This window comes from Ascidia mentula, chromosome 1, assembly GCF_947561715.1.
Source record: "Ascidia mentula chromosome 1, kaAscMent1.1, whole genome shotgun sequence".
Classification (NCBI taxonomy): domain Eukaryota; kingdom Metazoa; phylum Chordata; class Ascidiacea; order Phlebobranchia; family Ascidiidae; genus Ascidia; species Ascidia mentula.
This window is the reverse complement of record NC_138566.1, coordinates 6,082,450-6,109,671: the sequence shown is the minus strand read 5'-3', so window position 1 is coordinate 6,109,671 and position 27,222 is coordinate 6,082,450. Positions and strand designations below refer to the sequence as shown.

The following is a 27,222-nucleotide window of genomic DNA, read 5'->3' as shown; positions in this document are numbered from 1 at the left end:
GTCTAGCTAGCGAGTCACGATTCGTTACACGACATGAATAGAGAGTTGACGCGAATGTTATTTGCGCTTCAGGTTTAAAGCATCTTCTCATACAGTGAACTTGTCTGCCCTCTAAGCACAAAACATTATGGTTTCTTTGCCTACTGCTGTTACTTTGTAGGCTTAGCTTTAATAGAACACAACTAATTCGAATTCACCTTTTTCAGCTACCTTATATTTTACTATAACTATTGCGCTGCGGTGCGCCGTTCCAAACAAATCAATAGAAATCATATTTCAGCTGTACCACTGTTTGTTTGTTTTTAAAACAGAATTCATGTTACGAAGTCTGTGATAATGTGAAATAAGGCAGAATAATTCGTTTAGAACTATAAAACAGAATGATTATCACAGCTATTTTCATCATATGGGAAGTGCTTTTCTTTGTTGTATGGGTTCTGTGTTATTGTTCGTTGACAACTTTTTGTTGAGATTGCCAGTAACAATTTGTAATGCCCAGGAGGAAAGTGAAACTTACTTCCGCACACAAAACATGATTGAATTTTTACGACAAGTACACATCAGATGCACTGAACGTTTCAGTTCTGCACAACACAATAAAACATTTTAGGTTGCCTGTGTACACAAAGGAAAGTAACACAACTAAATGGAAAAGTCAGCAGACACGATAAATCGTTAATGTAGAATGATTTTAAGTGTTACGAAATGATGTCGATTTAAACACAATTCACCGGAAGCAACACACTTCCAAAATAAGACATCAAGTGAACTCTTAGGATACCAAGTACTCGTGACGCAAGCTAATATGACCATGCCACTCAACAGGGACCAGGCGAAGCTTGACTGCAACAACCGGCGACTGAAAAATGTTGGTGACCTTCGTGTCCCTATCGCTGTTGCCGTACAAAACCTGTAAAAACCTTATTTTTTTGCTATGTGTTCAAAAGCCTAAATCACGATAGCAAAAAAGCTGAACTAGTAAAGTTTCTGTGTGCTTGCCGAGGGTCAATAAACATGATAACGTGAGGTGGTAGACGGGAACAAAAAAACAATTACTATTTGGATTGTAACTTCTAGCTGTTATAAATTCTGTCACATGTTTTCACGCCAACTTTTAATATAGTTTAAAATAGTAATGAAAGGCAACCTCATTTCCATTTCCGTATGAATCTTTTGCTGTTTTCCAGTTGAAATCGGAAGGACCAACATACAAAACTTTGTATCGTGTAACCCATTGTCCTGGTTCGAAGCCATTTCTACCTTGTGTGATGACCCCAGCTATTCTGGTTGGACTTGTCAAATCAACTTGAATCCATTGGTTTGAATCGTCTAAATTTCAGTGATTAAGTTTCTTACTTGGCAAAACAATAATTGGAGTGTTTCACATTTACTCACTTGTCCTGGCAGCCCATGCGCCGATATGTAGACCGGGTCTGTTTGGTGTGCTCAGTCGTCCGTAACGTGGTTCATGTTGGCCGTCCCAACTGCTTGAAGCTGATATGGCGTGGTTAGGAACTGTTCCACACTTTAGACCAAGTTTTTGAAGGGGTTTTACGAACGCTCTTTCTTGGTAAACTGTAAACAACCGAACAAACACAGAAAGGATTACATCGAATTTTGATTATAATTATCGTAAGTTATAGGTTTTTGGCCTGTAATTTCAGTAAAGAAGCAAAATTTATTTTGATGCTCAAAAATGCAACATTAGATTGCAAAAAATGAATATGTTCAGTTTAACAATGTTACCAAGAGACGCTCTACTTCTTGCGTTACTTGACATAGTTGATTCTTAACCACTGAGTTACAGTAACAAGTAGATTGAAACTTCGGATTGTTCAAAAACTGTTCAATTCCTCTACTAACTTATGCAAGGCTGTGCAGTTAAGAAATGTTGTACAGTAAGTGGGCATTTAAGCGTATTAGGCTTCATTTAATGCTGAATAGCACTCACATACGAAACGAGCTTCCACGCGAAAATCCCACCTATCCTATAAATTGTTCACTAGATAAAACAGCATGAACCAACTTTCCATTGCGGTAATCTGAAACCACACAGTCACTAGCCTGTGGTCTTTGCTTGAAATACAGAAAGCGTACGTCGCGACAACAAGCCCGACTGCGGTTTAGTTTCACAGCTTCCTCCCATCAGTCTAGCTAGCGAGTAAAGTTTCGTTACACTTGACATGAGTTGAGATTTGACGAGAATGTTATTTGCGCTTCGGTGAAAGCATCTTCTCACACAATGAAATTGTCTGCCTTCTAAGCACCAAAGATTATGGTTTCTTTGCCTACTTCTGTTGCTTTGTACGTTTGGCTTTAATTGAACATAACTAAAGCGAATTCACCCTTTTCAGCTACCTTATTTTTTTTTTACTCTAACTATCGCGCTGCGGTGCGCCGTTCCAAACAAATCAATAGAAATCAAGTTCTAGGAGTTTCACTGTTTGTTTGTTTTTGAAACAGAATTCATGTTGCGAAGTCTGTGATAATGTGGAATATGGCAGAATAATTCGTTTAGAACTATAAAACAGAATGATTATCACAGCTATTTTCATCAACTGGGAAGAGCTTTTCTTTGTTGTATGGGTTCTGTGTTATTGTTCGTTGACAAGTTTTTGTTGAGATTGCCAGTAGCAATTTCTAATTCCCAGGAAGGTAATGGAACTTACTTGCGCACACAAAACATGATTGAATTTTTACGACAAGTACACATCAGATGCACTGCACAACACAATAAAACACATCAGATTGCCTTTGTACACAAAAGGAAAGTAATACAACTAAATGGAAAAGTCAGCAGACACGATTAATCGTTAATGTAGAATGATTTTAAGTGTTACGAAATGATGTCGTAAATACAATTCACTAGAAGCAACAAACTTCCAAAATAAGACATCAAGCGAACTCTTAAGATACCAAGTACTCGTGACGCAAACTAATATGACCATGCCACTCAACAGGGACCAGGCGAAGCTTGACTGCAACAACCGGCGACTGAAAAATGTTGGTGACCTTCGTGTCCCTATCGCTGTTGCCGTACAAAACCTGCAAAAACCTTATTTTTTTGCTATGTGTTCAAAAGCCTAAATCACGATAGCAAAAAGCTGATCTTCAGTAAAGTTTCTGTGTACTTGCCGAGGATCAATAAACATGATAACGTGAGGTGATAGACGGGAACAAAAAACCAATTACTATTTGGATTGTCACTTCTAGCTGTTATAAATTCTGTCACATGTTTTCACGTCAACTTTTAACATAGTTTAAAATAGTAATGAAAGGCAACCTCATTTCCATTTCCGTATGAATCTTTTGCTGTTTTCCAGTTGAAATCGGAAGGACCAGCATACAAAACTTTGTATCGTGTAACCCATTGTCCTGGTTCGAAGCCATTTCTACCTTGTGTGATGACCCCAGCTATTCTGGTTGGACTTGTCAAATCAACTTGAATCCATTGGTTTGAATCGTCTAAATTTCAGTGATTAAGTTTCTTACTTGGCAAAACAATAATTGGAGTGTTTCACATTTACTCACTTGTCCTGGCAGCCCATGCGCCGATATGTAGACCGGGTCTGTTGGGTGTGCTCAGTCGTCCGTAACGTGGTTCATGTTGGCCGTCCCAACTGCTTGAAGCTGATATGGCGTGGTTAGGAACTGTTCCACACTTTAGACCAAGTTTTTGCAGGGGTTTTACGAACGCACTTTCTTGGTAAACTGTAAACAACAGAACAAAAAAGGATTACATCGAATTTTGATTATAATTATCGTAAATTATAGGTTTTTGGCCTGTAATTTCAGTAAAGAAGCAAAATTTATTTTGATGCTCAAAAATGCAACATTAGATTGTAAAAAATTAATATGTTCAGTTTAGCAATATGTTACCTCTACTTCTTGCGTTACTTGACATAGTTGGTTCTGCACCACTGAGTTACAGTAACAAGTAGACTGAAACTTCGGATTGTTCAGTTCCTCTACTAACTTATGCAAGGCTGTGCAGTTAAGAAATGTTGTACAGTAAGTGGGCATTTAAGCGTATTAGGCTTCATCTAATGCTGAATAGCACTCACGCACGAAACGAGCTTCCACGCAAACATCTCACCCATCCTATAAATTGTTCACTAGTTAAAACAGTATGAACCAACTCTCCATTGCGGTAATTTGAAACCACACAGTCACTAGCCTGTGGTCTTTGCTTGAAATACAGAAAGCGTACGTCGCGAAAACAAGCCCGTCTGCGGTTCAGCTTCACAGCTTCCTCCCATCAGTCTAGCTAGGGAGTCACGATTCGTTACACGACATGAATAGAGAGTTGACGCGAATGTTATTTGCGCTTCAGGTGAAAGCATCTCCTCATACTGTGAAGTTGTCTGCCTTCTAAGCACCGAAGATTATGGTTTCTTTGCCTACTTCTGTTGCTTTGCACGTTTGGCTATAATTGAACATAACTAAAGGATGCATATTGGTATTTCTGTGAAAATTAGTTTTGGTGCTGGGAAATGCCCACCGTGTAGACCTGTGTCACAATGCAAAGTCATGCATCACCAAGCAAAGCAGTGACGCAATTAAGTTAAATTTACGGTTGAATGAGCGCACATGTACGTGCTGTTGTCATGGCGAAGTTTAGGGTGTTTTGGGCTATTCCAATTAGGTAGTAACTTGCTGGTGGGTGCTGCTGAAAATTATGTTGAAAATAGAGCACAAAAATCAGGCTGTATTTGTGAAAAAATGAATTGTTTAAGTGTCCAATCATTTGTGATTTTATGAAAGATCCATTTCATATCTACAAAGTTTGATCGAAATTAGTCTCCGAAAAATGGTTTAACCATTCCCCTAGGGCCATTTGCCCCCCTGGTTACTCAGTATTTTGGTTAAAAGAGCAACAAAAAATGAAACTGGATTTTGCAGAAAAATGAATCGTTCAACTACCCACTCATTTGCATTTTTTGTAAGTTCCAACTCTTCTCTATGCGATGGCATCAAATTTAGTTGCTGAAAAAATGTCAAAGCCCTCCCCAAGGGCTGGGTATACTCCCCTGTTGGTCATATGATCTTCCAGGAGGCCCAAAAAGTCCTTGCTCTGTACAGTCTCATCCAGGAGCAAATTTTTTTTTTCAACTTTGTAGAATTTAAGTCCCTATGTAAGTCACAAGACCCATCAACGGTCATTGGGAAACAAGCGGAACAGTCGCTAGATGCATTACAGCCGAGGGCCTTGAACACAGGATTTCTCCAATCTAATACCCATATAGGCCCTAAAGCGAGTTCACCCATTTCAGCTACCTTTTTTTCCCCTAACTATCGCGCTGCGGTGCGCCGTTCCAAACAAATCAATAGAAATCAAGTTTCAGGAGTTTCACTGTTTGTTTGTTTTTAAAATAGTATTCTTGTTACGAAGTCTGTGATAATGTGAAATATGGCAGAATAATTCGTTTAGAACTATAAAACAGAATGATTATCACAGCTATTTTCATCAACTGGGAAGAGCTTTTCTTTGTTGTATGGGTTCTGTGTTATTGTTCGTTGACAAGTTTTTGTTGAGATTGCCAGTAAAAATTTCTAATTCCCAGGAAGGTAATGGAACTTACTTGTTTAAACGAAGCATGATTAAATTTTTACGATTAGTAAATAACAGATGCACCAAACGTTTCAGTTCTGCACAACACAATAAAACACATCAGATTGCCTTTGTACACAAAAGGAAAGTAATACAACTAAATGGAAAAGTCAGCAGACACGATTAATCGTTAATGTAGAATGATTTTAAGTGTTACGAAATGATGTCGTAAATACAATTCACTAGAAGCAACAAACTTCCAAAATAAGACATCAAGCGAACTCTTAAGATACCAAGTACTCGTGACGCAAGCTAATATGACCATGCCACTCAACAGGGACCAGACGAAGCTTGACTGCAACAACCGGCGACTGAAAAATGTTGGTGACCTTCGTGTCCCTATCGCTGTTGCCGTACAAAACCTGTAAAAACCTTATTTTTTTTCTATGTGTTCAAAAGCCTAAATCACGATAGCAAAAAAGCTGAACTAGTAAAGTTTCTGTGTACTTGCCGAGGATCAATAAACATGATAACGTGAGGTGATAGACGGGAACAAAAAAACAATTACTATTTGGATTGTCACTTCTAGCTGTTATAAATTCTGTCACATGTTTTCACGTCAACTTTTAATATAGTTTAAAATAGTAATGAAAGGCAACCTCATTTCCATTTCCGTATGAATCTTTTGCTGTTTTCCAGTTGAAATCGGAAGGACCAACATACAAAACTTTGTATCGTGTAACCCATTGTCCTGGTTCGAAGCCATTTCTACCTTGTGTGATGACCCCAGCTATTCTGGTTGGACTTGTCAAATCAACTTGAATCCATTGGTTTGAATCGTCTAAATTTCAGTGATTAAGTTTCTTACTTGGCAAAACAATAATTGGAGTGTTTCACATTTACTCACTTGTCTTGGCAGCCCATGCGCCGATATGTAGACCGGGTCTGTTTGGTGTGCTCAGTCGTCCGTAACGGGGTTCATGTTGGCCGTCCCAACTGCTTGAAGCTGATATGGCGTGGTTAGGAACTGTTCCACACTTTAGACCAAGTTTTTGAAGGGGTTTTACGAACGCTCTTTCTTGGTAAACTGTAAACAACCGAACAAACACAGAAAGGATTACATCGAATTTTGATTATAATTATCGTAAATTATAGGTTTTTGGCCTGTAATTTCAGTAAAGAAGCAAAATTTATTTTGATGCTCAAAAATGCAACATTAGATTGTAAAAAATGAATATGTTCAGTTTAACAATGTATTACCAAGAGACGCTCTACTTCTTGCGTTACTTGACATAGTTGATTCTGCACCACTGAATTACAGTAACAAGTAGATTGAAACTTCGGATTGTTCAAAAACTGTTCAATTCCTCTACTAACTTATGCGAGGCTGTGCAGTTAAGAAATGTTGTACAGTAAGTGGGCATTTAAGCGTAATAGGCTTCATTTAATGCTGAATAGCACTCACATACGAAACGAGCTTCCACGCGAAAATCCCACCTATCCTATAAATTGTTCACTAGATAAAACAGCATGAACCAACGCTACATTGCGGTAATCTGAAACCACACAGTCACTAGCCTGTGGTCTTTGCTTTTGGTCTTTGCTTGGAATACAGAAAGCGTACGTCGCGACAACAAGCCCGACTGCGGTTCAGTTTCACAGCTTCCTCCCATCAGTCTAGCTAGCGAGTAAAGTTTCGTTACACTTGACATGAGTTGAGATTTGACGAGAATGTTATTTGCGCTTCAGGTGAAAGCATCTTCTTACACAATGAAGTTGTCTGCCTTCTAAGCCCCAAGATTATGGTTTCTTTGCCTACTTCTGTTGCTTTGTACGTTTGGCTTTAATTGAACATAACTAAAGGATGCATATTGGTATTTCTATGAAAATTAGTTTTGGTGCTGGGAAATGCCCACCGTGTAGACCTGTGTCACAATGCAAAGTCATGCATCACCAAGCAAAGCAGTGACGCAATTAAGTTAAATTTACGGTTGAATGAGCGCACATGTACGTGCTGTTGTCATGGCGAATTTTAGGGTGTTTTGGGCTATTCCAATTAGGTAGTAACTTGCTGGTGGGTGCTGCTGAAAATTATGTTGAAAATAGAGCACAAAAATCAGGCTGTATTTGTGAAAAAATGAATTGTTTAAGTGTCCAATCATTTGTGATTTTATGAAAGATCCATTTCATATCTACAAAGTTTGATCGAAATTAGTCTCCGAAAAATGGTTTAACCATTCCCCTAGGGCCATTTGCCCCCCTGGTTACTCAGTATTTTGGTTAAAAGAGCAACAAAAAATGAAACTGGATTTTGCAGAAAAATGAATCGTTCAACTACCCACTCATTTGCATTTTTTGTAAGTTCCAACTCTTCTCTATGCGATGGCATCAAATTTAGTTGCTGAAAAAGTGTCAAAGCCCTCCCCCAAGGGCTGGGTATTCCCCCCTGTTGGTCATATGATCTTCCAGGAGGCCCAAAAAGTCCTTGCTCTGTACAGTCTCATCCAGGAGCAAATTTTTTTTTTCAACTTTGTACAATTTAGGTCCCTATGTAAGTCACAAGACCCATCAACGGTCATTGGGAAACAAGCGAAACAGTCGCTAGATGCATTACAGCCGAGGGCCTTGAACACAGGATTTCTCCAATCTAATACCCATATAGGTCCTTAAGGCGAAATGTCAAATTTTTTAAATGGTGAAATAGACATTAAATTTGCACTGAAATATGTTTATTTATGTAAGTTAAACATCATAGGAGGATTTTAAACCAGCTCCAGTCATCCATCGCCACTTAGTGACAAAAATTAATTTTTTCAATGCCTAATGTACATAAAGTATGGGGTATGTTGCTTGACTTCCAGCTTTTAAACAACTTGAAATATAGCTTAAAATGCATGCATTTCCTTTATTGTCATTCCCCAACACATTTTGAGTCATTTATAACACATAGTTTTTGCAATGTATTGTTCATTCGTCATGGCATTTGTGCATGTGCTGTCTTTCACAGCATCAATTCATTTGTTGACCTAATTTGCAAAATCTCGAATTAAAATCTATTTAATCTTGTTTAGTCATAACACATGAAATTTAATTATTTTGTGGCCTAATTACTGTATTTATTGCCACAGAAAGAAGTGGTCCAATGCCGGTGGGTGATACTTCATACGAAAGGATTCCAATAAACCCACTGCTGAAACTGCCGCAACCAACAATGTATTTCCTGTATGTACTGCACTTGTTGACATGTACAGTAGTTGCTAATTGTGTTTGGGCCATTAAATTTCAATACAAAACACTTTGCAAGGTCTTGTGAGCCACTTAACAGCACTTTTTTCGTGTCATTTTCATGCTTTGGAGATAGCCATGATTTCTTACCATTATGCATGTGACTAATTAGCCTCGAATATTGATTATTTGAAACTTTTGTTGTGTCGTTGAGCATGTGTGCATACAAATGGGTGTTGCCATGACTGGTGCATGATGTTTCGGTGTAATTTATGTGAACCGCTTAAGGTCGGTGGCATCATTTTCTGCCTATTAGCTGTACTGCTTGTAGCCCTGCTGATAAGGCCATTTTCTGTTGTTTAGGTGGTGTTGGTAAAACAGCCATAACTCTGGGATCGATGATCAACCAGGTGTGAAACTTCACATTGTGATAGGTGAATGTCCCATATACTTTGCGGCTTAGGCCAATTGGGAATCTGGTCCATTGACCTCCTATTGAAGGACGCATATTGGTATTTCTATGAAAATTAGTTTTGGTGCTGGGAAATACCCACCGTGTAGACCTGTGTCACAATGCAAAGTCATGCATCACCAAGCAAAGCTGTGACGCAATTAAGTTAAATTTACGGTTGAATGAGCGCACATGTACGTGCTGTTGTCATGGCGAATTTTAGGTTTTTGGGCTATTCCAATTAGGTAGTAACTTGCTGGTGGGTGCTGCTGAAAATTATGTTGAAAATAGAGCAAAAAAATCAGGCTGTATTTGTGGAAAAATGAATCGTTTAAGTGTCCATTCATTTGTGATTTTATGAAAAATCCATTTCATATCTACAAAGTTTGATCGAAATTAGTCTCCGAAAAAATGGTTTAGTCATCCCCCTAGGGCCATTTGCCCCCCTGGTTACTCAGTATTTTGGTTAAAAGAGCAACCAAAAATGGAACTGGATTTTGCAGAAAAATGAATCGTTCAACTACCTACTCATTTGCACTTTTTTGTAAGTTCTAACTCTTCTCTATGCGATGGCATCAAATTTAGTTGCTGAAATAATGTCAAAGCCCTCCCCAAGGGCTGGGTATACTCCCCTGTTGGTCATACGATCTTCCAGGAGGCCCAAAAAGTCCTTGCTCTGTACAGTCTCATCCAGGAGCAAATTTTTTTTTTCAACTTTGTAGAATTTTAGGTCCCTATGTAAGTCACAAGACCCATTAACGGTCATTGGGAGACAAGCGGAACAGTCGCTAGATGCATTACAGCCGAGGGCCTTGAACACAGGATTTCTCCAATCTAATACCCATATAGGCCCTAAAGCGAGTTCACCCTTTTCAGCTACCTTTTTTTTACCCTAACTATCGCGCTGCGGTGCGCCGTTCCAAACAAATCAATAGAAATCAAGTTTCAGGAGTTTCACTGTTTGTTTGTTTTTAAAATAGTATTCATGTTACGAAGTCTGTGATAATGTGAAATATGGCAGAATAATTCGTTTAGAACTATAAAACAGAATGATTATCACAGCTATTTTCATCAACTGGGAAGAGCTTTTCTTTGTTGTATGGGTTCTGTGTTATTGTTCGTTGACAAGTTTTTGTTGAGATTGCCAGTAAAAATTTCTAATTCCCAGGAAGGTAATGGAACTTACTTGTTTAAACGAAGCATGATTAAATTTTTACGATTAGTAATTAACAGATTCACCAAAAGTTTCAGTTCTGCACAACACAATAAAACACATCAGATTGCCTTTGTACACAAAAGGAAAGTAATACAACTAAATGGAAAAGTGAGCAGACACGATTAATCGTTAATGTAGAATGATTTTAAGTGTTACGAAATGATGTCGTAAATACAATTCACTAGAAGCAACAAACTTCCAAAATAAGACATCAAGTTTACTCTTAAGATACCAAGTACTCGTGACGCAAACTAATATGACCATGCCACTCAACAGGGACCAGGCGAAGCTTGACTGCAACAACCGGCGACTGAAATATGTTGGTGACCTTCGTGTCCCTATCGCTGTTGCCGTACAAAACCTGTAAAAACCTTATTTTTTTGCTGTGTTCAAAAGCCTAAATCACGATAGCAAAATGCTGAACTTCAGTAAAGTTTCTGTGTACTTGCCGAGGATCAATAAACATGATAACGTGAGGTGATAGACCAGAACAGAAAACCAATTACTATTTGGATTGTCACTTCTAGCTGTTATAAATTCTGTCACATGTTTTCACGTCAACTTTTAACATAGTTTAAAACAGTAATGAAAGGCAACCTCATTTCCATTTCCGTATGAATCTTTTGCTGTTTTCCAGTTGAAATCGGAAGGACCAACATACAAAACTTTGTATCGTGTAACCCATTGTCCTGGTTCGAAGCCATTTCTACCTTGTGTGATGACCCCAGCTATTCTGGTTGGACTTGCCAAATCAACTTGAATCCATTGGTTTGAATCGTCTAAATTTCAGTGATTAAGTTTTTTACTTGGCAAAACAACAATTGGAATGTTTCACATTAACTCACTTGTCCTGGCAGCCCATGCGCCGATATGTAGACCGGGTCTGTTTGGTGTGCTCAGTCGTCCGTAACGTGGTTCATGTTGGCCGTCCCAACTGCTTGAAGCTGATATGGCGTGGTTAGGAACTGTTCCACACTTCAGACCAAGTTTTTGAAGGGGTTTTACGAACGTTCTTTCTTGGTAAACTGTAAACAACAGAACAAACACAGAAAGGATTACATCGAATTTTGATTATAATTATCGTAAATTATAGGTTTTTGGCCTGTAATTATAAGTAAAGAAGCAAAATTTATTTTGATGCACAAAAATGCAAGATGTTGCAAAAAATGAATATGTTCAGTTTAGCAATATGTTACCAAGAGATCCTCTACTTCTTGCTTTACTTGACATAGTTGATTCTGCACCACTGAATTACAGTAACAAGTAGACTGAAACTTCGGATTGTTCAATTCCTCTACTAACTTATGCAAGGCTGTGCAGTTAAGAAATGTTGTACAGTAAGTGGGCATTTAAGCGTATTAGGCTTCATCTAATGCTGAATAGCACTCACATACGAAACGAGCTTCCTCGCGAAAATTCCACCTATCCTATAAATTGTTCACTAGATAAAACAGCATGAACCAACTCTCCATTGCGGTAATCCGAAACCACACAGTCACTAGCCTCTGGTCTTTGCTGGAGTACAGAAAGCGTACGTCGCGAAAACAAGCCCGTCTGCGGTTCAGCTTCACAGCTTCCTCCCACCAGTCTAGCTAGCGCGTCACGATTCGTTACACGACATGAATAGAGAGTTGACGAGAATATTATTTGCGCTTCAGGTTTAAGGCATCTTCTCATACAGTGAACTTGTCTGGCTTCTAAGCCCCAAAGATTATGGTTTCTTTGCCTACTGCTGTTGCTTTGTACGTTTGGCTTTAATTGAACAAAACTAGTTCGAATTCACCTTTTTCAGCTGCCTTATATTTTACTATAACTATTACGCTGCGGTGCGCCGTTCCAAACAAATCAATAGAAATCAAGCATCAGGAGTTTCACTGTTTGTTTGTTTTTAAAATAGTATTCATGTTGCGAAGTCTGTGATAATGTGAAATAAGGCAGAATAATTCGTTTAGAACTATAAAACAGAATGATTATCACAGCTATTTTCATCATATGGGAAGTGCTTTTCTTTGTTGTATGGGTTCTGTTTTATTGTTCGTTGACAAGTTTTTGTTGGGATTGCCAGTAACAATTTCTCATGGCCAGGAAGGTAATGGAACTTACTTGCGCACACAAAACATGATTAAATTTTACGACAAGTACACATCAGATGCACTGAACGTTTCAGTTCAGCGTAATACACAGGTTGCCTGTGTACACAACGGAACGTGATATAGCTGAATGGAAAAGTTAGCAGACACGATTAATCATTAATATTGTGCGCCTCACAAATGTGTACACAACATCGCCAAAATAGGCTTACAGGTCTCTTGGAACAAATTGTTTGTGAGTACTTGATTCAATTTGAGTCGTCCAAATACGTTTTCCCAACATTTTCATAAATAGCATGCAGATTGACACCTACCAAGTGTATTGAATTTGTGCACATCCCAATTTACCATATTTGATGAATTATCTCACCAATAACACCAATAATGAACAAGATACTGAAACTAAAATCCATTTCAAACGAGTTCACTAATTACATTTTAACCTCGCATGAGTTTGAGTATTACGAAATGACTCAAACACGATTCACTGGAAGCAACAAATTCTTCATAAAATGACATCAAGTTTACTCTTAAGATACCAAGTATTCGTGACGCAAACTAATATGACCATGCCACTCAACAGGGACCAGACGAAGTTTGACGGCAACCACCGGCGACTGGAAGATGTTGGTCACCTTCGTGTCCTTATCGCTGTTGCCATAAAAAACCTGTAAAATCCACAACGTTTTACTATGTGTTTGAGGGAATAAATTACGATAGCACAAAAAATGAACATTAGTAAAGTTTTTGTGTACTTGCCGAGGAACAACAAGCATGGTAACGTGAGGTGATAGACCGGAACAGAAAATTAATTACTAATTCGATTGTAACTTCCATCTGTTATAAGTGCTGTCACACGTTTTCACGTAAATTTTTAAAATAGTTTAGTCACGTTAATCTGCTGGGTTTTTTTTCATTGATCTGACAATAACCTAAATTAAGATGAGAAAGGCAACCTCATTTCCATTTGCGTTAGAATCTTTTGCTGTTTTCCAGTTGAAATCGGAAGGGCCAACATACAAAATTTTGTACCGTGTAACCCACTGTTCAGGTTTAGACCCATTTCTTCCTTGTGTTATGACCCCAGCTATTCTGGTTGGACTTGTCAAATCAACTTGAATCCATTGGTTAGAGTTATCTAAATTAATAGTAATTGGAGTGTGAAAATAGAGATTCAACAAAACTTTATATTTACTCACTTGTCCTGGCAGCCCATGCGCCGATATGTAGACCGGGTCTGTTGGGTGTGCTCAGTCGTCCGTAACGTGGTTCATGTCGGCCGTCCCAACTGCTTGAAGCTGATATGGCGTGGTTAGGAATTGTTCCACACTTTAAACCTAGTTTTTGAAGGGGTTTTCGGAATGTTCCTTCGTGGTAAGCTTTAAACAACAAAACAAAGTTAGAATGGATTACATTTAAATTTAACATTGAACTTCGTAAATGATAATTTGATGATAATTCGCTGTAATTTCATTGAAATCTAGGAAGCAAAATTTAGTTTTATATTCAGTTATGCATACGTACAAACCACATTGTTAAACTACAAATTTTCGTTTTATCAATTACTTACCTGTCATAGTTGATTCTGCACTATTGAATAACAGTACCAAGTAAATTCAAACTTCGGCTTGATCAAAAAAACGGTTGATTCTTCAGCAAATTCGAACTAGCAGTAACACAATATTGTACTGTAGGTTCACAATCAAACTGTCTAGCGATTAAAAGTTCGGAATCGTTGACATGAGTTAAACAGTGAGCTTATCTACTTCGTGCGCACCCGCACTCACTTTATCAAACTGAATATAGCTGCTTTTCCAACTGCTGTTGCTTAGTATCGATGGTTACGATTCGCTTTAATTGAAATTAGCTAATTCGAATTCATCCTACTCAGCAGCCTTGCCCCTTTTTTGTCTTAAACAAATGCGCCGCAGCGCGCCGTTTGAGACGAGTCAATAGAAATCAAAGTATCAGCTAATAACACTTTTGGGCCAATGCGTGTCACAGTTTCTCTGCTATGTTGGTCTTAAGATAGCGTCCAGATATAAGATGTGATAATATGACATACGGCAGAATAACTCGTTGCTAACTGTGTTCCTGGTATGTATTATTTTATTGACATTCACAGTGCAGCCTTTCAGTTGCTTCTCAAGTTTTAATTTCGCTCACGGAGAAATTTGATTTCCAACCCTTGGCATAAATTCTTGTGTTCATCTCTATACCATCACTAAATCAACCAATTTCGGACGTATAAACGCAAGAAAATAACGAATTGTGAACGGAATTTTTGTGGTAGGGTCTAACACATTTACCATTGATTTTGGTTTTGTAGGAACGCTGTACTTACGTCGTGTGTCAATCACTGTTATTAATCAGCCAATTGGTCACGTCGACACAAAATAACGTCACATTTTAAAATGCCAAGACAACAATTCACAAACATATTACCTTATATGTTACTGTTATCATCCTATGCTTTTTTACGTCTGAAGTAGTTTACTTTGAGTGTGGTCGACATTAAAAGTAATCGAAGACAGACTTATAGCAGTACTATTATAGGCTATTAATAAAATGACTGCAATATCACAATGGTAAATATAACACTTTCCGCTTAAATGGTAGCCGAAGTCTAAATAAATGGTAGCCTGTTGTCTTTTTACATTTCAGAACACGTCAAGTATTCGTGACGCAAACTTATATGATCTTTCCACTCAACAGGGACCAGACGAAGTTTTACTGCAACCACCGGCGAGTGAAAGATGTTGGTCACCTTCGTGTCCGCATCGCTATTCCCATGAAAAAGCTGTTGTTTATTAAAACAAGTGTTTTCAGACAATAATGACTTAAAGACGAAACGTTGCATTATATCAACAGATATAAAGAAAAGAATCCTACCTCAGTTTTGCTCCCCGAAGAATCCTTCACTGTCTTCCAGTCCCTATCGAAAGGACCCATATATAAAATATGGTACTGTGTAACCCACTGGCCTGGATCGTAACCGTTTCTTCCCTGCGTTATGACTCCAGTTACTTTAGTCGCTCTGTCCAAATCCACTTGAATCCATTGACTTCCGTCATCTAAATTGTTGCAACATAGTCAGAGATAAAATAAACCCTTTTTCCCATTTACATACTGGATTTAGCAGCCCAAGCCCCGATATGTAAACCCGGTCTGTTGGGTGTGTTCAGTCGTCCGAAACGGTGTTCATGCTGAGGATCCCAGCTGCCTGATGATGATATGGCGTGGTTCGGCACTTTTCCAGACTTCAGTCCCAGCCTTTTAAAGGATTCTGCGAACACACTTATATAAATAATTTGAACCAAAATTACGCTCATAAATTTTCAGTGTAAGGATTGGGCCTCCATCTTCGTATTTCACTGTTAACTGTTCAACGCTCTTACCGATGCATGCTGTCGTTGCCATGGTTACTGTTGACCCAGTGAGGAATATTTATCTTAACAAGTTGCTTACAACTTTGAATTCTTGTACTAGATTTTTCAGCGACTATAGGAAGAACGCATTTTATGCTTGCAAGCGATATAACAGTTAATTATGCTACAGTAAGGCCAAATTAAATATTAAATAGCCATCAACCTATCCACGAAAAACTGGCACTTTATGTCCAAGTCAAAGCATATCAGCAGTTAGTAACAGCGTTCTCGTCAAAACCACACACAAGGAAGTAGCTAGGCTTATCATCTGAGATACAAACGCTTCAGGTCGTATGGAATGCGTAGGCACTACAGTATTGATGTCTACGTCAGTAATGAGCTTCCTCTGTGGGATTGACGTGAATTTCCTTTGCAATTGGTTTGCACCTTTTTCTTCTTATCTTATTATTATTATTGTTGCGTGACAAGTTTTATCAAAGTTAAAGACAAGAGCATTATCACCATCGAACATGCAATGATATATGGCATCAAGACAATTTTAGGCTGAATGGGACTTTCCATAACCCTGCTCATGGCATGATCACGGCAGATATCGGAAAAACGCCAAAAACTTGGTGAAAAGTACTACTTTACAGTACCTTTACGCCAAAGTTTAATTATACTCCGTAAATCCACAATTTGAATTGCAACAGCACTTTTGAGAAATGACTTGCACAACAGGACGTTATAACTGATGGGCGGATCCTTCTGTTTGCTAAGCTTCAAGCAGTTTCATTGTTCATTGTCAAGTCCATGTTGACATTGCCAGAGTAACACTCGTTGAAGGGACTTCGAACTTCTGTTGTGCACACAAAACGCTTAATACGGATCTAGCTGATGGTGCCAGTGGTCACATATTCACGACAAGTACACATCAGATATAATGAACGTTTGAGTTGATGCAACACCACAAAAACTCATTAGGGACCCATTTACGAAAACGAGTAAAAAAACTGAATGGGAGGCCAACATTTTTTTATCAACGTGGTACTCTCCGCCTTACATATTTCTGTGCGTCATCACAGAGGCTGCTACTACAACCGCCGATGTAAATTTTTTCAACTTAAACAATCGTTTGCGTAATCGACTCTAATGCAGCAATATTTGCTATTGTAGTGTTTTTAACTATGCATTAAATATTGCAGCAGAAACGAAATGCATGAAAAATCATCGTCTTCTAATCAAGTACAAGTCAATTTGACTGATTGTGCAACGAAAGCGGTTGAAAACACAGTAAAAGTTTGTTTTGAGTTTTGCGGTGCAAATGACTGGTTTCATTTTTGCAACATAGATCAATGTAGTCCTATCAGTCTGGTTTCAGAATTTGAACACGTGGTTTGAGCTGTTTTGTTGACTTAACTGTCTGAACTATGTAGGCAAAAGGCTAGATTTCCCTCAGAAGTCTCTTGTTCTGAACTTAGTACGTCACGGCAGCAAACTGTTTGCGGAAAGTGGCCATTAGCAGAATAACGCCGTTGTTTCCTGAAAAAAAAGGCGACAAGTTGCCAGAGTAAAGCAAACTTGGGAAACTGCAGTAAGCTTTGGATGCACTTTAAGTCTTAAATCTGTTGACTAGCTGCGCCTGGCTGTGTCAACGTGCGTTACATAGAAAATAAAGTGCTTACGGTATTTGATGAGGTTTTATACTTGCATTGGTTTTGTTCGTGCTATATATTTGACATCTATACTAGTAATAGAATAGGTTCACCTGAAGCTACTGTTACGTAATGGCTTAAGTCATTCACTTCACATGAACAATGAACTGTGCGTGATTGCGTGAGATGTGCTTGGTCTGCCAAGCTAGGGAATGTTATTTTACTAGTCAGTTTGACTGGACGATATTCGAGATGATAACTTTGGCAATTACGCAAGCAACTGCTGCTACAGTGCGAGCTGTTGTTGATTGTTAATTGTTTATTGCGTATAACTCTATTGCCCCGTCTGCTGTAAGGCCTCAACAACATCCATAAAGGAATACAATAAAAAAATCCTTTTATTATGCACGTCGTTCCCAAATAACACCAACCTTTGTTAGGACAAATTGCTTTGTGAATTGTAACGATACAGAAATCACTTGCCTTTGATTTTTACTTGCTCGCAGTGCGCCTCCCTAGACGAAACACGCACCGATCATGGATTCGTCACGCATTCATCGCGTGGGCCGCTTGGTTTAATGCAAACTAACCCGCAAAACTATACTTAAAAAAGAAAATACTTCTATGTTTATCAGAATTGTGTGTAAACTGGCGTGAAATTACGTCAAACGCACTGACGCGTGCTTAATCCCCATCGCCCTTTTCCCTGCTCTGATTATCCTTGGCATTCTGGTTCCTGGTTTCGTAATGTCGGAACGTATTCAAGTTTCCTGCGAACATGTATAAAACCCCGTCATGTTAGACCTGAGATTAGATGGAATTTTAGATGCACTTTTGAATCTGAATTTGTGTTAATTTGCAGAAAGTCATAAAAAGTGACTCCGTGTTAAAACACTGTGTTAAACTTTTGTTGAAGTAACTTTCGTAATTTTAAACGCTCTAACATGTTTGTATCGAATGAACCAATATTATAAATAACTGTGCTTTTACAAAATAAGTTGCGGCAGGTGTTTTGTGAATGAAAAGGCTTATGTTCTGTAAAAGGAAGTTAACTATTTGTCTGGTAAATCCAAATAGTATGTGAAATACGAACTCACATAAACGTGACAAGAAACACGTTACAGTTACTTATCAGATAATTTGATATTGTGTGGCTATTTAGAAACTAAAACCGTGTGTTTTTTTGAGACCAAAATCGAATAAACCTGTATTGACAAGCAGGCAATTTTATATCATCAAATCGGCACGTCATCGTCAACTATGGCAACAATTGCATGTATTGGTGAGAATAATAACAAGCACAATATCTCAGAATAATCATCGACATCATAAGTACAGTGATATTATTGTTTTACGAAAGTGTGCCATAAGCCACTGGTTTGAAACGGTGTATGTACATACCTTAATCACTTAGGACTTTCTTTATAGCTGTAGAGGGATCTGGCCCTCGGTTAGGCGTTGTTTATTTATCTGCGACAGCGAATTACTTTAGTTGGTGTATATAGTGAAGCAACCAGTCAATGATTTACGTCATCAGATCATATTTTTTCAATAATTTCGATTTCGCTTATGGGTTACCATAACATCGTCAGTCTATTTGAATAAGAAACTGACGATGCCTTTGGTAACCTACACAAGCGAAATCGATTTTTCAATATAAAATCTGCTGACATAAATCAGAGGCTTTTTGCTTCACTAAATGCACCTTAATCACGTACATAGACATAACAGAAATTGCGCCAAGTCAAGTCGAAATTTGCATAGCCTACGGTTACAAGCAACGTTTGTTCTCAGATTCATTTAAAAAACTTGGGCTGAAGTCTGGAAAAGTCCCGAACCACGCCTTGTCATCTTCAAGCCAATGGGATGCTAAACATCACGCCCGTTATGGTCGACTGAACACACCCAACAGACCGGGTCTGCATATCGGGGCTTGGGCTGCTAAAATCAGTATGTATATGTGACAAGCACTTAGACGCACAATTTCCTCGATTTGTCAAATATTAAACATCGGTAGTGTTTTTTAGATGAGCCTGGGGAATGGATTCAAGTCACTTTGGTTAAACCAACCAAAGTTACCGGTGTTATTACACAAGGCAGAAATGGCCTCGACCCTGGACAATGGGTAACGCGATATAATATAATGTACATGGGCCCTTTCGACAATGACTGGAAAACAGTCCAGGACTCTACAGGCGAAAAGGACGAGGTTTTTACGTTGATTGTTGAATTGGTTTAAATTTGGTTTACTTTGTTACATTGGGGAGGGTCTATATTATTTAACTACAATTTCGCACCTCCCTAACCCTTTATTGTAAAAAACAGTTAATAATTTTTCAATCCACGTTAAGCGGGTTTTTTGTTCACACTTTCATTGAAACTTGTTTTTGGATACATTCTGGTCAAGACACAAGTATCAAAAAACTTCTAACCATTTATTTGTTTTAGTATGTTTTAAATACTACTTCCTAACATTTTTCGCAGCTTTTTCATGGGAACAGCGATAGGGACACAAAGGTGATCAACGTCTTCCACGAACCGGTGGTTGCAGTAAAACTTCGTCTTGTCGCCCAAGAGTGGAAAGGTCATATTAGTTTGCGTCACGAATACTTGATGTCTACTTAAGAGTGACTTGTGACAAACAACAATATCACAATATGTACATTTGACATGCTGCATATGAGCGATATTATTTGTAACAGAACTAACATTGAAAAATAAAAACTGATTGGAAAAATGCATCTCTTTCAATGTAACTGTTGTTGTATTCTTGGCAGGTAGAAGCTTTAAACTGCATTTATACCATAATTACGACACGACCAACCCCTTTTGTGTGGAATACGAATCCCACAAAATTGAATAATATTATTGTATAAACGATATATAAACACACCTTTAAGGCCTTATCTTACAATTAAATCTTGAAAATTGAGCTTTAGAGGTCATTCGCCTTACAGCACCTGGTTGCAGTTTCTCTTGTTTGCCAAAAACAGTTTCCGGGTCTGATGACTCATGAAGGGGGACTACTATTACTTAACAGAAAAAAAATTGATTGCAGCTGCATTAAGACAGCACGTGGGTGGGGGCGTTTGCAAAGGCTTATCGCCAAACTGCCAGTCCTAGGTTTGTCTCTGTCTTAGTAATGAAAGGCAACCTCATTTCCATTTCCGTATGAATCTTTTGCTGTTTTCCAGTTGAAATCGGAAGGACCAACATACAAAACTTTGTATCGTGTAACCCATTGTCCTGGTTCGAAGCCATTTCTACCTTGTGTGATGACCCCAGCTATTCTGGTTGGACTTGCCAAATCAACTTGAATCCATTGGTTTGAATCATCTAAATTTCAGTGATTAAGTTTTTTACTTGGCAAAACAATAATTGGAATGTTTCACATTAACTCACTTGTCCTGGCAGCCCATGCGCCGATATGTAGACCGGGTCTGTTTGGTGTGCTCAGTCGTCCGTAACGTGATTCATGTTGGCCGTCCCAACTGCTTGAAGCTGATATGGCGTGGTTAGGAACTGTTCCACACTTCAGACCAAGTTTTGAAGGGGTTGCACAGTAAGTGGGCATTTAAGCGTAATAGGCTTCATCTAATGCTGAATAGCACTCACATACGAAACGAGCTTCCACGCGAAAATCCCACCTATCCTATAAATTGTTCACTAGTTAACACAGCATGAACCAACTCTCCATTGCGGTAATCTGAAACCACACAGTCACTAGCCTTTGGTCTTTGCTGGAATGCAGAAAGCGTACGTCGCGAAAACAAGCCCGTCTGCGGTTCAGCTGCACAGCTTCCTCCCATCAGTCTAGCTAGCGAGTCACGATTCGTTACACGACATGAATAGAGAGTTGACGCGAATGTTATTTGCGCTTCAGGTGAAAGCAACTTCTCATACAGTGAACTTGTCTGGCTTCTAAGTCCCAAAGATGGTTTCTTTGCCTACTGCTGTTGCTTTGTACTTGGCTTTAATGGAACATAACTAATTCGAATTCACCTTTTTCAGCTGCCTTATTTTATTTACTATAACTATCGCGCTGCGGTGCGCCGTTACAAACAAATCAATAGAAATCATATTTCAGCTGTACCACTGTTTGTTTGTTTTTAAAACAGAATTCATGTTACGAAGTCTGTGATAATGTGAAATAAGGCAGAGTAATTCGTTTGGAACTATAAAACAGAATGCTTATCACAGCTATTTTCTTCAACTGGGAGGAGCTTTTCTTTGTTGTGTGGGTTCTGTTTTATTGTTCAATGACAAGTTTTTGTTGAGATTGCCAGTAACAATTTCTAATGCCCAGGAAGGAAATGAAACTTACTTGCGCACACAAAACATGATTGAATTTTTACGACAAGTAAACATCAGATGCACTGAACGTTTCAGTTCTGTACAACACAACAAGCACACCAGGTTGCCTGTGTACACAACGGAAAGTAATATAGCTGAATGGAAGAGTCGGCAGACACGATTAATCATTAATATTGTGCGCCTCACAAATGCGTACACAACATCGCCAAAATAGGCCTACAAATCTCTAGGAACAATCGTTTGAGTACTTGATCAATTCGAGTCGTCCAAATACGTTTTCCCAACATTTTCATAAATAGCATGCAGATTGACACGTACCAAGTGTATTGAATTTGTGCACATCCCAATTTACCATATTTGATGAATTATCTCACCTAGAACAATGAACAAGATACTGAAACTGAAATCCATTTCAAACGAGTTCACTAATTACATTCTAACTTCGCATGAGTTTGAGTATTACGAAATGACTCAAACACAATTCACTGGAAGCAATAAATTCTTCATAAAATGACATCAAGTTTACTCTTAAGATACCAAGTATTCGTGACGCAAACTAATATGACCATGCCACTCAACAGGGACCAGACGAAGTTTGACGGCAACCACCGGCGAGTGAAAGATGTTGGTCACCTTCGTGTCCTTATCGCTGTTGCCATAAAAAACCTGGAAAATCCACAACGTTTTACTATGTGTTCAAGGGAATAAACTACGATAGCACAAAAAATGAACATTAGTAAAGTTTTTGTGTACTTGCCCAGGGATCAACAAGCATGATAACGTGAGGTGATAGACCGGAACAGAAAATTAATTACTAATTCGATTGTAACTTATAGCTGTTACAAGTGCTGTCACACGTTTTCACGTAAATTTTTAAAATAGTTTAGTCACGTTAGTCTGCTGGTTTTTTTTTCATTGATCTGACAATAACCTAAATTAAGATGAGAAAGGCAACCTCATTTCCATTTGCGTTAGAATCTTTTGCTGTTTTCCAGTTGAAATCGGAAGGGCCAACATACAAAATTTTGTACCGTGTAACCCACTGTTCAGGTTTAGACCCATTTCTTCCTTGTGTTATGACCCCAGCTATTCTGGTTGGACTTGCCAAATCAACTTGAATCCATTGGTTAGAGTTATCTAAATTAATAGTAATTGGAGTGTGACAATAGAGATTCAACAAAACTTTATATTTACTCACTTGTCCTGGCAGCCCATGCGCCGATATGTAGACCGGGTCTGTTGGGTGTGCTCAGTCGTCCGTAACGTGGTTCATGTCGGCCGTCCCAACTGCTTGAAGCTGATATGGCGTGGTTAGGAATTGTTCCACACTTTAAACCTAGTTTTTGAAGGGGTTTTCGGAATGTTCCTTCGTGGTAAGCTTTAAACAACAAAACAAAGTTAGAATGGATTACATTTAAATTTAACATTGAACTTCGTAAATGATAATTTGATGATAATTCGCTGTAATTTCATTGAAATCTAGGAAGCAAAATTTAGTTTTATATTCAGTTATGCATACGTACAAACCACATTGTTAAACTACAAATTTTCGTTTTATCAATTACTTACCTGTCATAGTTGATTCTGCACTATTGAATAACAGTACCAAGTAAATTCAAACTTCGGCTTGATCAAAAAAAACGGTTGATTCTTCAGCAAATTCGAACTAGCAGTAACACAATATTGTACTGTAGGTTCACAATCAAACTGTCTAGCGAATAAAATTTCGGAATCGTTAACATGAGTTTTGACGTAAGCTTGATCTCAAACATTGAACTTATCTACTTCGTGCGCACCCGCACTCACTTTATCAAACTGAATATAGCTGCTTTTCCAACTGCTGTTGCTTAGTATCGATGGTTACGATTCGCTTTAATTGAAAATAGCTAATTCGAATTCATCCTAGTCAGCAGCCTTGCCCCTTTTTTGTCTTAAACAAATGCGCCGTAGCGCGGCGTTTGAGACGAGTCAATAGAAAGTATCAGGTAATAACACTTTTGAGCCAATGCGTGTCACAGTTCCTCTGCTATGTTGGTCTTAAGATAGCGTCCAGATATAAGATGTGATAATATGACATACGGCAGAATAACTCGTTGCTAACTGTGTTCCTGGTATGTATTATTTTATTGACATTCACAGTGCAGCCTTCCAGTTGCTTCTAAAGATTTAATTTCGCTCACGGAGAAATTTGATTTCCAACCCTTGGCATAAATTCTTGTGTTCATCTCTATACCATCACTAAAAACAACCAATTTCGGACGTATAAACGCAAGAAAATAACGAATTGTGAACGGAATTTGTGTGGTAGGGTCTAACACAGACGTACTTGTTGTGCTGGTTTACTATTGATTTTGGTTTTATAGGAACGCTGTACTTACGTCGTGTGTAAATCATTGTTACTAATCAGCCAATTGATCACGTCGACACAAAATGACGTCACAACTTATAATGCCAAGACAACAATTCACAAACATATTACCCTCTGTTACTGTTATAATTCTATGCTTATTTACGTCTGAAGTAGTTTACTTTGAGTGTGGTCGACATTAAAAGTAATCGAAGACAGACTTATAGCAGTACTATTATAGGCTATAAATAAAATGACTGCAATATCACAATGGTAAATATAACACTTTCCGCTTAAATAGTAGCCTAAGTCTAATTAAATGGTAGCCTGTTGTCATTTTACATTTCAGAACACGTCAAGTATTCGTGACGCAAACTTATATGATCTTTCCACTCAACAGGGACCAGACGAATTTTTACTGCAACCACCGGCGAGTGAAAGATGTTGGTCACCTTCGTGTCCGCATCGCTGTTCCCATGAAAAAGCTGTTGTTTATTAAAACAAGTGTTTTCAGACAATACTGACTTAAAGACGAAACGTTGCATTATATCAACAGATATGAAGAAAATAATCCTACCTCAGTTTTGCTGCCCGAAGAATCCTTCACTGTTTTCCAGTCCCTCTCGAATGGACCCAAATATAAAATATGGTACTGTGTAACCCACTGGCCTGGATCGTAACCGTTTCTTCCCTGCGTTATGACTCCAGTTACTTTAGTCGCTCTGTCCAAATCCCATTGAATCCACTGACTTCTGTCATGTAAATTGTTGCAACATAGTCAGAGATACAATAAACCTTTATCCCATTTACATACTGGATTTAGCAGACCAAGCCCCGATATGTAAACCCGGTCTGTTGGGTGTGCTCAGTCGTCCGAAACGGTGTTCATGCTGAGGATCCCAGCAGCCTTATGATGATATAGCGTGGTTCGGCACTTTTCCAGACTTCAGTCCCGGCTTTTTAAAGGATTCTGGAACACGCACATATAAATAATTTGAACCAAAACAACGCTCATTAATTTTCAGTGTAAGCATTGGGCCTCCATCTTCGTATTTCTGTTAACTGTTCAACGCTCTTACCGATGCATGCTGTCGTTGCCATGGTTAATGTTGACCCAGTGAGGAATATTTATCTCAACAAGTTGCTTACAACTTTGAATTATTGTACTAGATCTTTCAGCGACTATAGAAAGAACGCATTTTATACTTGCAAGCGATATAACAGTTAATTATGCTACAGTAAGGCCAAATTAAATATTAAATAGCCATCAACCTATCCACGAAAAACTGGCACTTTATGTCCTGTATAAAGCATATCAGCAGTTAGTAACAGCGTTCTCGTCAAAACCTCACACAAGGAAATAGCTTGGCTCAACAGCTTAGATACAAACGCTTCATGTCGTATGGAATGCGTAGGCACTACAGTATTGATGTCTACGTCAGTAATGAGCTTCCTCTGTGGGATTGACGTGCATTTCCTTTGCAATTGGTTTGAATTGCCAAGTCCATCACCTTTTTCTTCTTATCTTATTATTATTATTGTTGCGTGACAAGTTTTATCAAAGTTAAAGACAAGAGCATTATCACCATCGAACATGCAATGATATATGGCATCAAGACAATTTTAGGCTGAATGGGACTTTCCATAACCCTGCTCATGGCATGATCACGGCAGATATCGGAAAAACGCCAAAAACTTGGTGAAAAGTACTACTTTACAGTACCTTTACGCCAAAGTTTAATTATACTCCGTAAATCCACAATTTGAATTGCAACAGCACTTTTGAGAAATGACTTGCACAACAGGACGTTATAACTGATGGGCGGATCCTTCTGTTTGCTAAGCTTCAAGCAGTTTCATTGTTCATTGTCAAGTCCATGTTGACATTGCCAGAGTAACACTCGTTGAAGGGGCTTCGAACTTCTGTTGTGCACACAAAACGCTTAATACGGATCTAGCTGATGGTGCCAGTGGTCACATATTCACGACAAGTACACATCAGATATAATGAACGTTTGAGTTGATGCAACACCACAAAAACTCATTAGGGACCCATTTACGAAAACGAGTAAAAAAACTGAATGGGAGGCCAACATTTTTTTATCAACGTGGTACTCTCCGCCTTACATATTTCTGTGCGTCATCGCAGAGGCTGCTACTACAACCGCCGATGTAATTTTTTTCAACTTAAACAATCGTTTGCGTAACCGACTCTAATGCAGCAATATTTGCTATTGTGGTGTTTTTAACTATGCACTAAATATTGCAGCAGAAACGAAATGCTAGAAAAATCATCGTTTTCTAATCAAGTACAAGTCAATTTGACTGATTGTGCAACGAAAGCGGTTGAAAACACAGTAAAAGTTTGTTTTGAGTTTTGCGGTGCAAATGACTGGTTTCATTTTTGCAACATAGATCAATATAGTCCTATCAGTCTGGTTTCAGAATTTGAACACGTGGTTTGAGCTGTTTTGTTGACTTAACTGTCTGAACTATGTAGGCAAAAGGCTAGATTTCCCTCAGAAGTCTCTTGTTCTGAACTTAGTACGTCACGGCAGCAAACTGTTTGCGGAAAGTGGCCATTAGCAGAATAACGCCGTTGTTTCCTGAAAAAAAAAGGCGACAAGTTGCCAGAGTAAAACAAACTTGGGAAACTGCAGTAAGCTTTGGCGTATTTCTTTTGCAGGCGGAACAATAAGTCGCAGTGAAAACCATTAGATTAGGCATGTGGAGAATATTTGTCGGATAACATCATCTCAGCATGGTCTGCAAAACTTTGGATATATGTTCATTGTAAATGTACCCTTAGTTTTACGCAAAGTTGTCACATGCACTTTAAGTCTTAAATCTGTTGACTAGCTGCGCCTGGCTGTGTCAACGTGCGTTACATAGAAAATAAAGTGCTTACGGTATTTGATGAGGTTTTATACTTGCATTGGTTTTGTTCGTGCTATATATTTGACATCTATACTAGTAATAGAATAGGTTCACCTGAAGCTACTGTT

At 38.5% G+C, this 27,222-nt stretch overlaps 4 protein-coding genes across 4 annotated transcripts; 1 reads left to right on the top strand and 3 right to left on the bottom strand.

Moving 5' to 3' along the window:
* Positions 1-209: 209 nt before the first annotated feature.
* Positions 210-16,073, bottom strand: LOC145898514 (uncharacterized). Its single transcript, XM_082987039.1, has 22 exons — positions 15,932-16,073; positions 15,664-15,819; positions 15,426-15,607; positions 15,191-15,333; positions 14,104-14,123; positions 13,733-13,912; positions 13,490-13,671; positions 13,073-13,201; positions 11,746-11,755; positions 11,289-11,468; positions 11,041-11,222; positions 10,672-10,804; positions 6,459-6,638; positions 6,211-6,392; positions 5,845-5,973; positions 3,977-3,986; positions 3,532-3,711; positions 3,284-3,465; positions 2,913-3,045; positions 1,396-1,575; positions 1,148-1,329; positions 210-910 (listed from the first exon to the last, which is right to left on the bottom strand). The coding sequence occupies exons 1-22, from the start codon at positions 15,951-15,953 to the stop codon at positions 773-775; spliced, it is 3,015 nt and encodes a 1,004-aa protein (XP_082843165.1). The 5' UTR covers positions 15,954-16,073; the 3' UTR covers positions 210-772.
* A 2,622-nt stretch (positions 16,074-18,695) lies between these two features.
* LOC145912613 (EGF-like repeat and discoidin I-like domain-containing protein 3) lies at positions 18,696-20,297 on the top strand. The gene is made up of 4 exons (XM_083000149.1): positions 18,696-18,838; positions 19,351-19,506; positions 19,584-19,765; positions 20,041-20,297. Exons 1-4 carry the CDS (start codon positions 18,817-18,819, stop codon positions 20,179-20,181), a joined length of 501 nt encoding a protein of 166 aa, XP_082856275.1. The 5' UTR covers positions 18,696-18,816; the 3' UTR covers positions 20,182-20,297.
* Positions 20,298-20,558: 261 nt separating this feature from the next.
* On the bottom strand, positions 20,559-21,334 carry LOC145912681 (lactadherin-like). The gene is made up of 2 exons (XM_083000244.1): positions 20,959-21,334; positions 20,559-20,892 (listed from the first exon to the last, which is right to left on the bottom strand). Exons 1-2 carry the CDS (start codon positions 21,128-21,130, stop codon positions 20,693-20,695), a joined length of 372 nt encoding a protein of 123 aa, XP_082856370.1. The 5' UTR covers positions 21,131-21,334; the 3' UTR covers positions 20,559-20,692.
* A 1,064-nt stretch (positions 21,335-22,398) lies between these two features.
* LOC145898431 (lactadherin-like) lies at positions 22,399-23,502 on the bottom strand. The gene is made up of 4 exons (XM_082986916.1): positions 23,440-23,502; positions 23,069-23,248; positions 22,826-23,007; positions 22,399-22,536 (listed from the first exon to the last, which is right to left on the bottom strand). The coding sequence occupies exons 1-4, from the start codon at positions 23,444-23,446 to the stop codon at positions 22,399-22,401; spliced, it is 507 nt and encodes a 168-aa protein (XP_082843042.1). The 5' UTR covers positions 23,447-23,502.
* Positions 23,503-27,222: the final 3,720 nt, after the last annotated feature.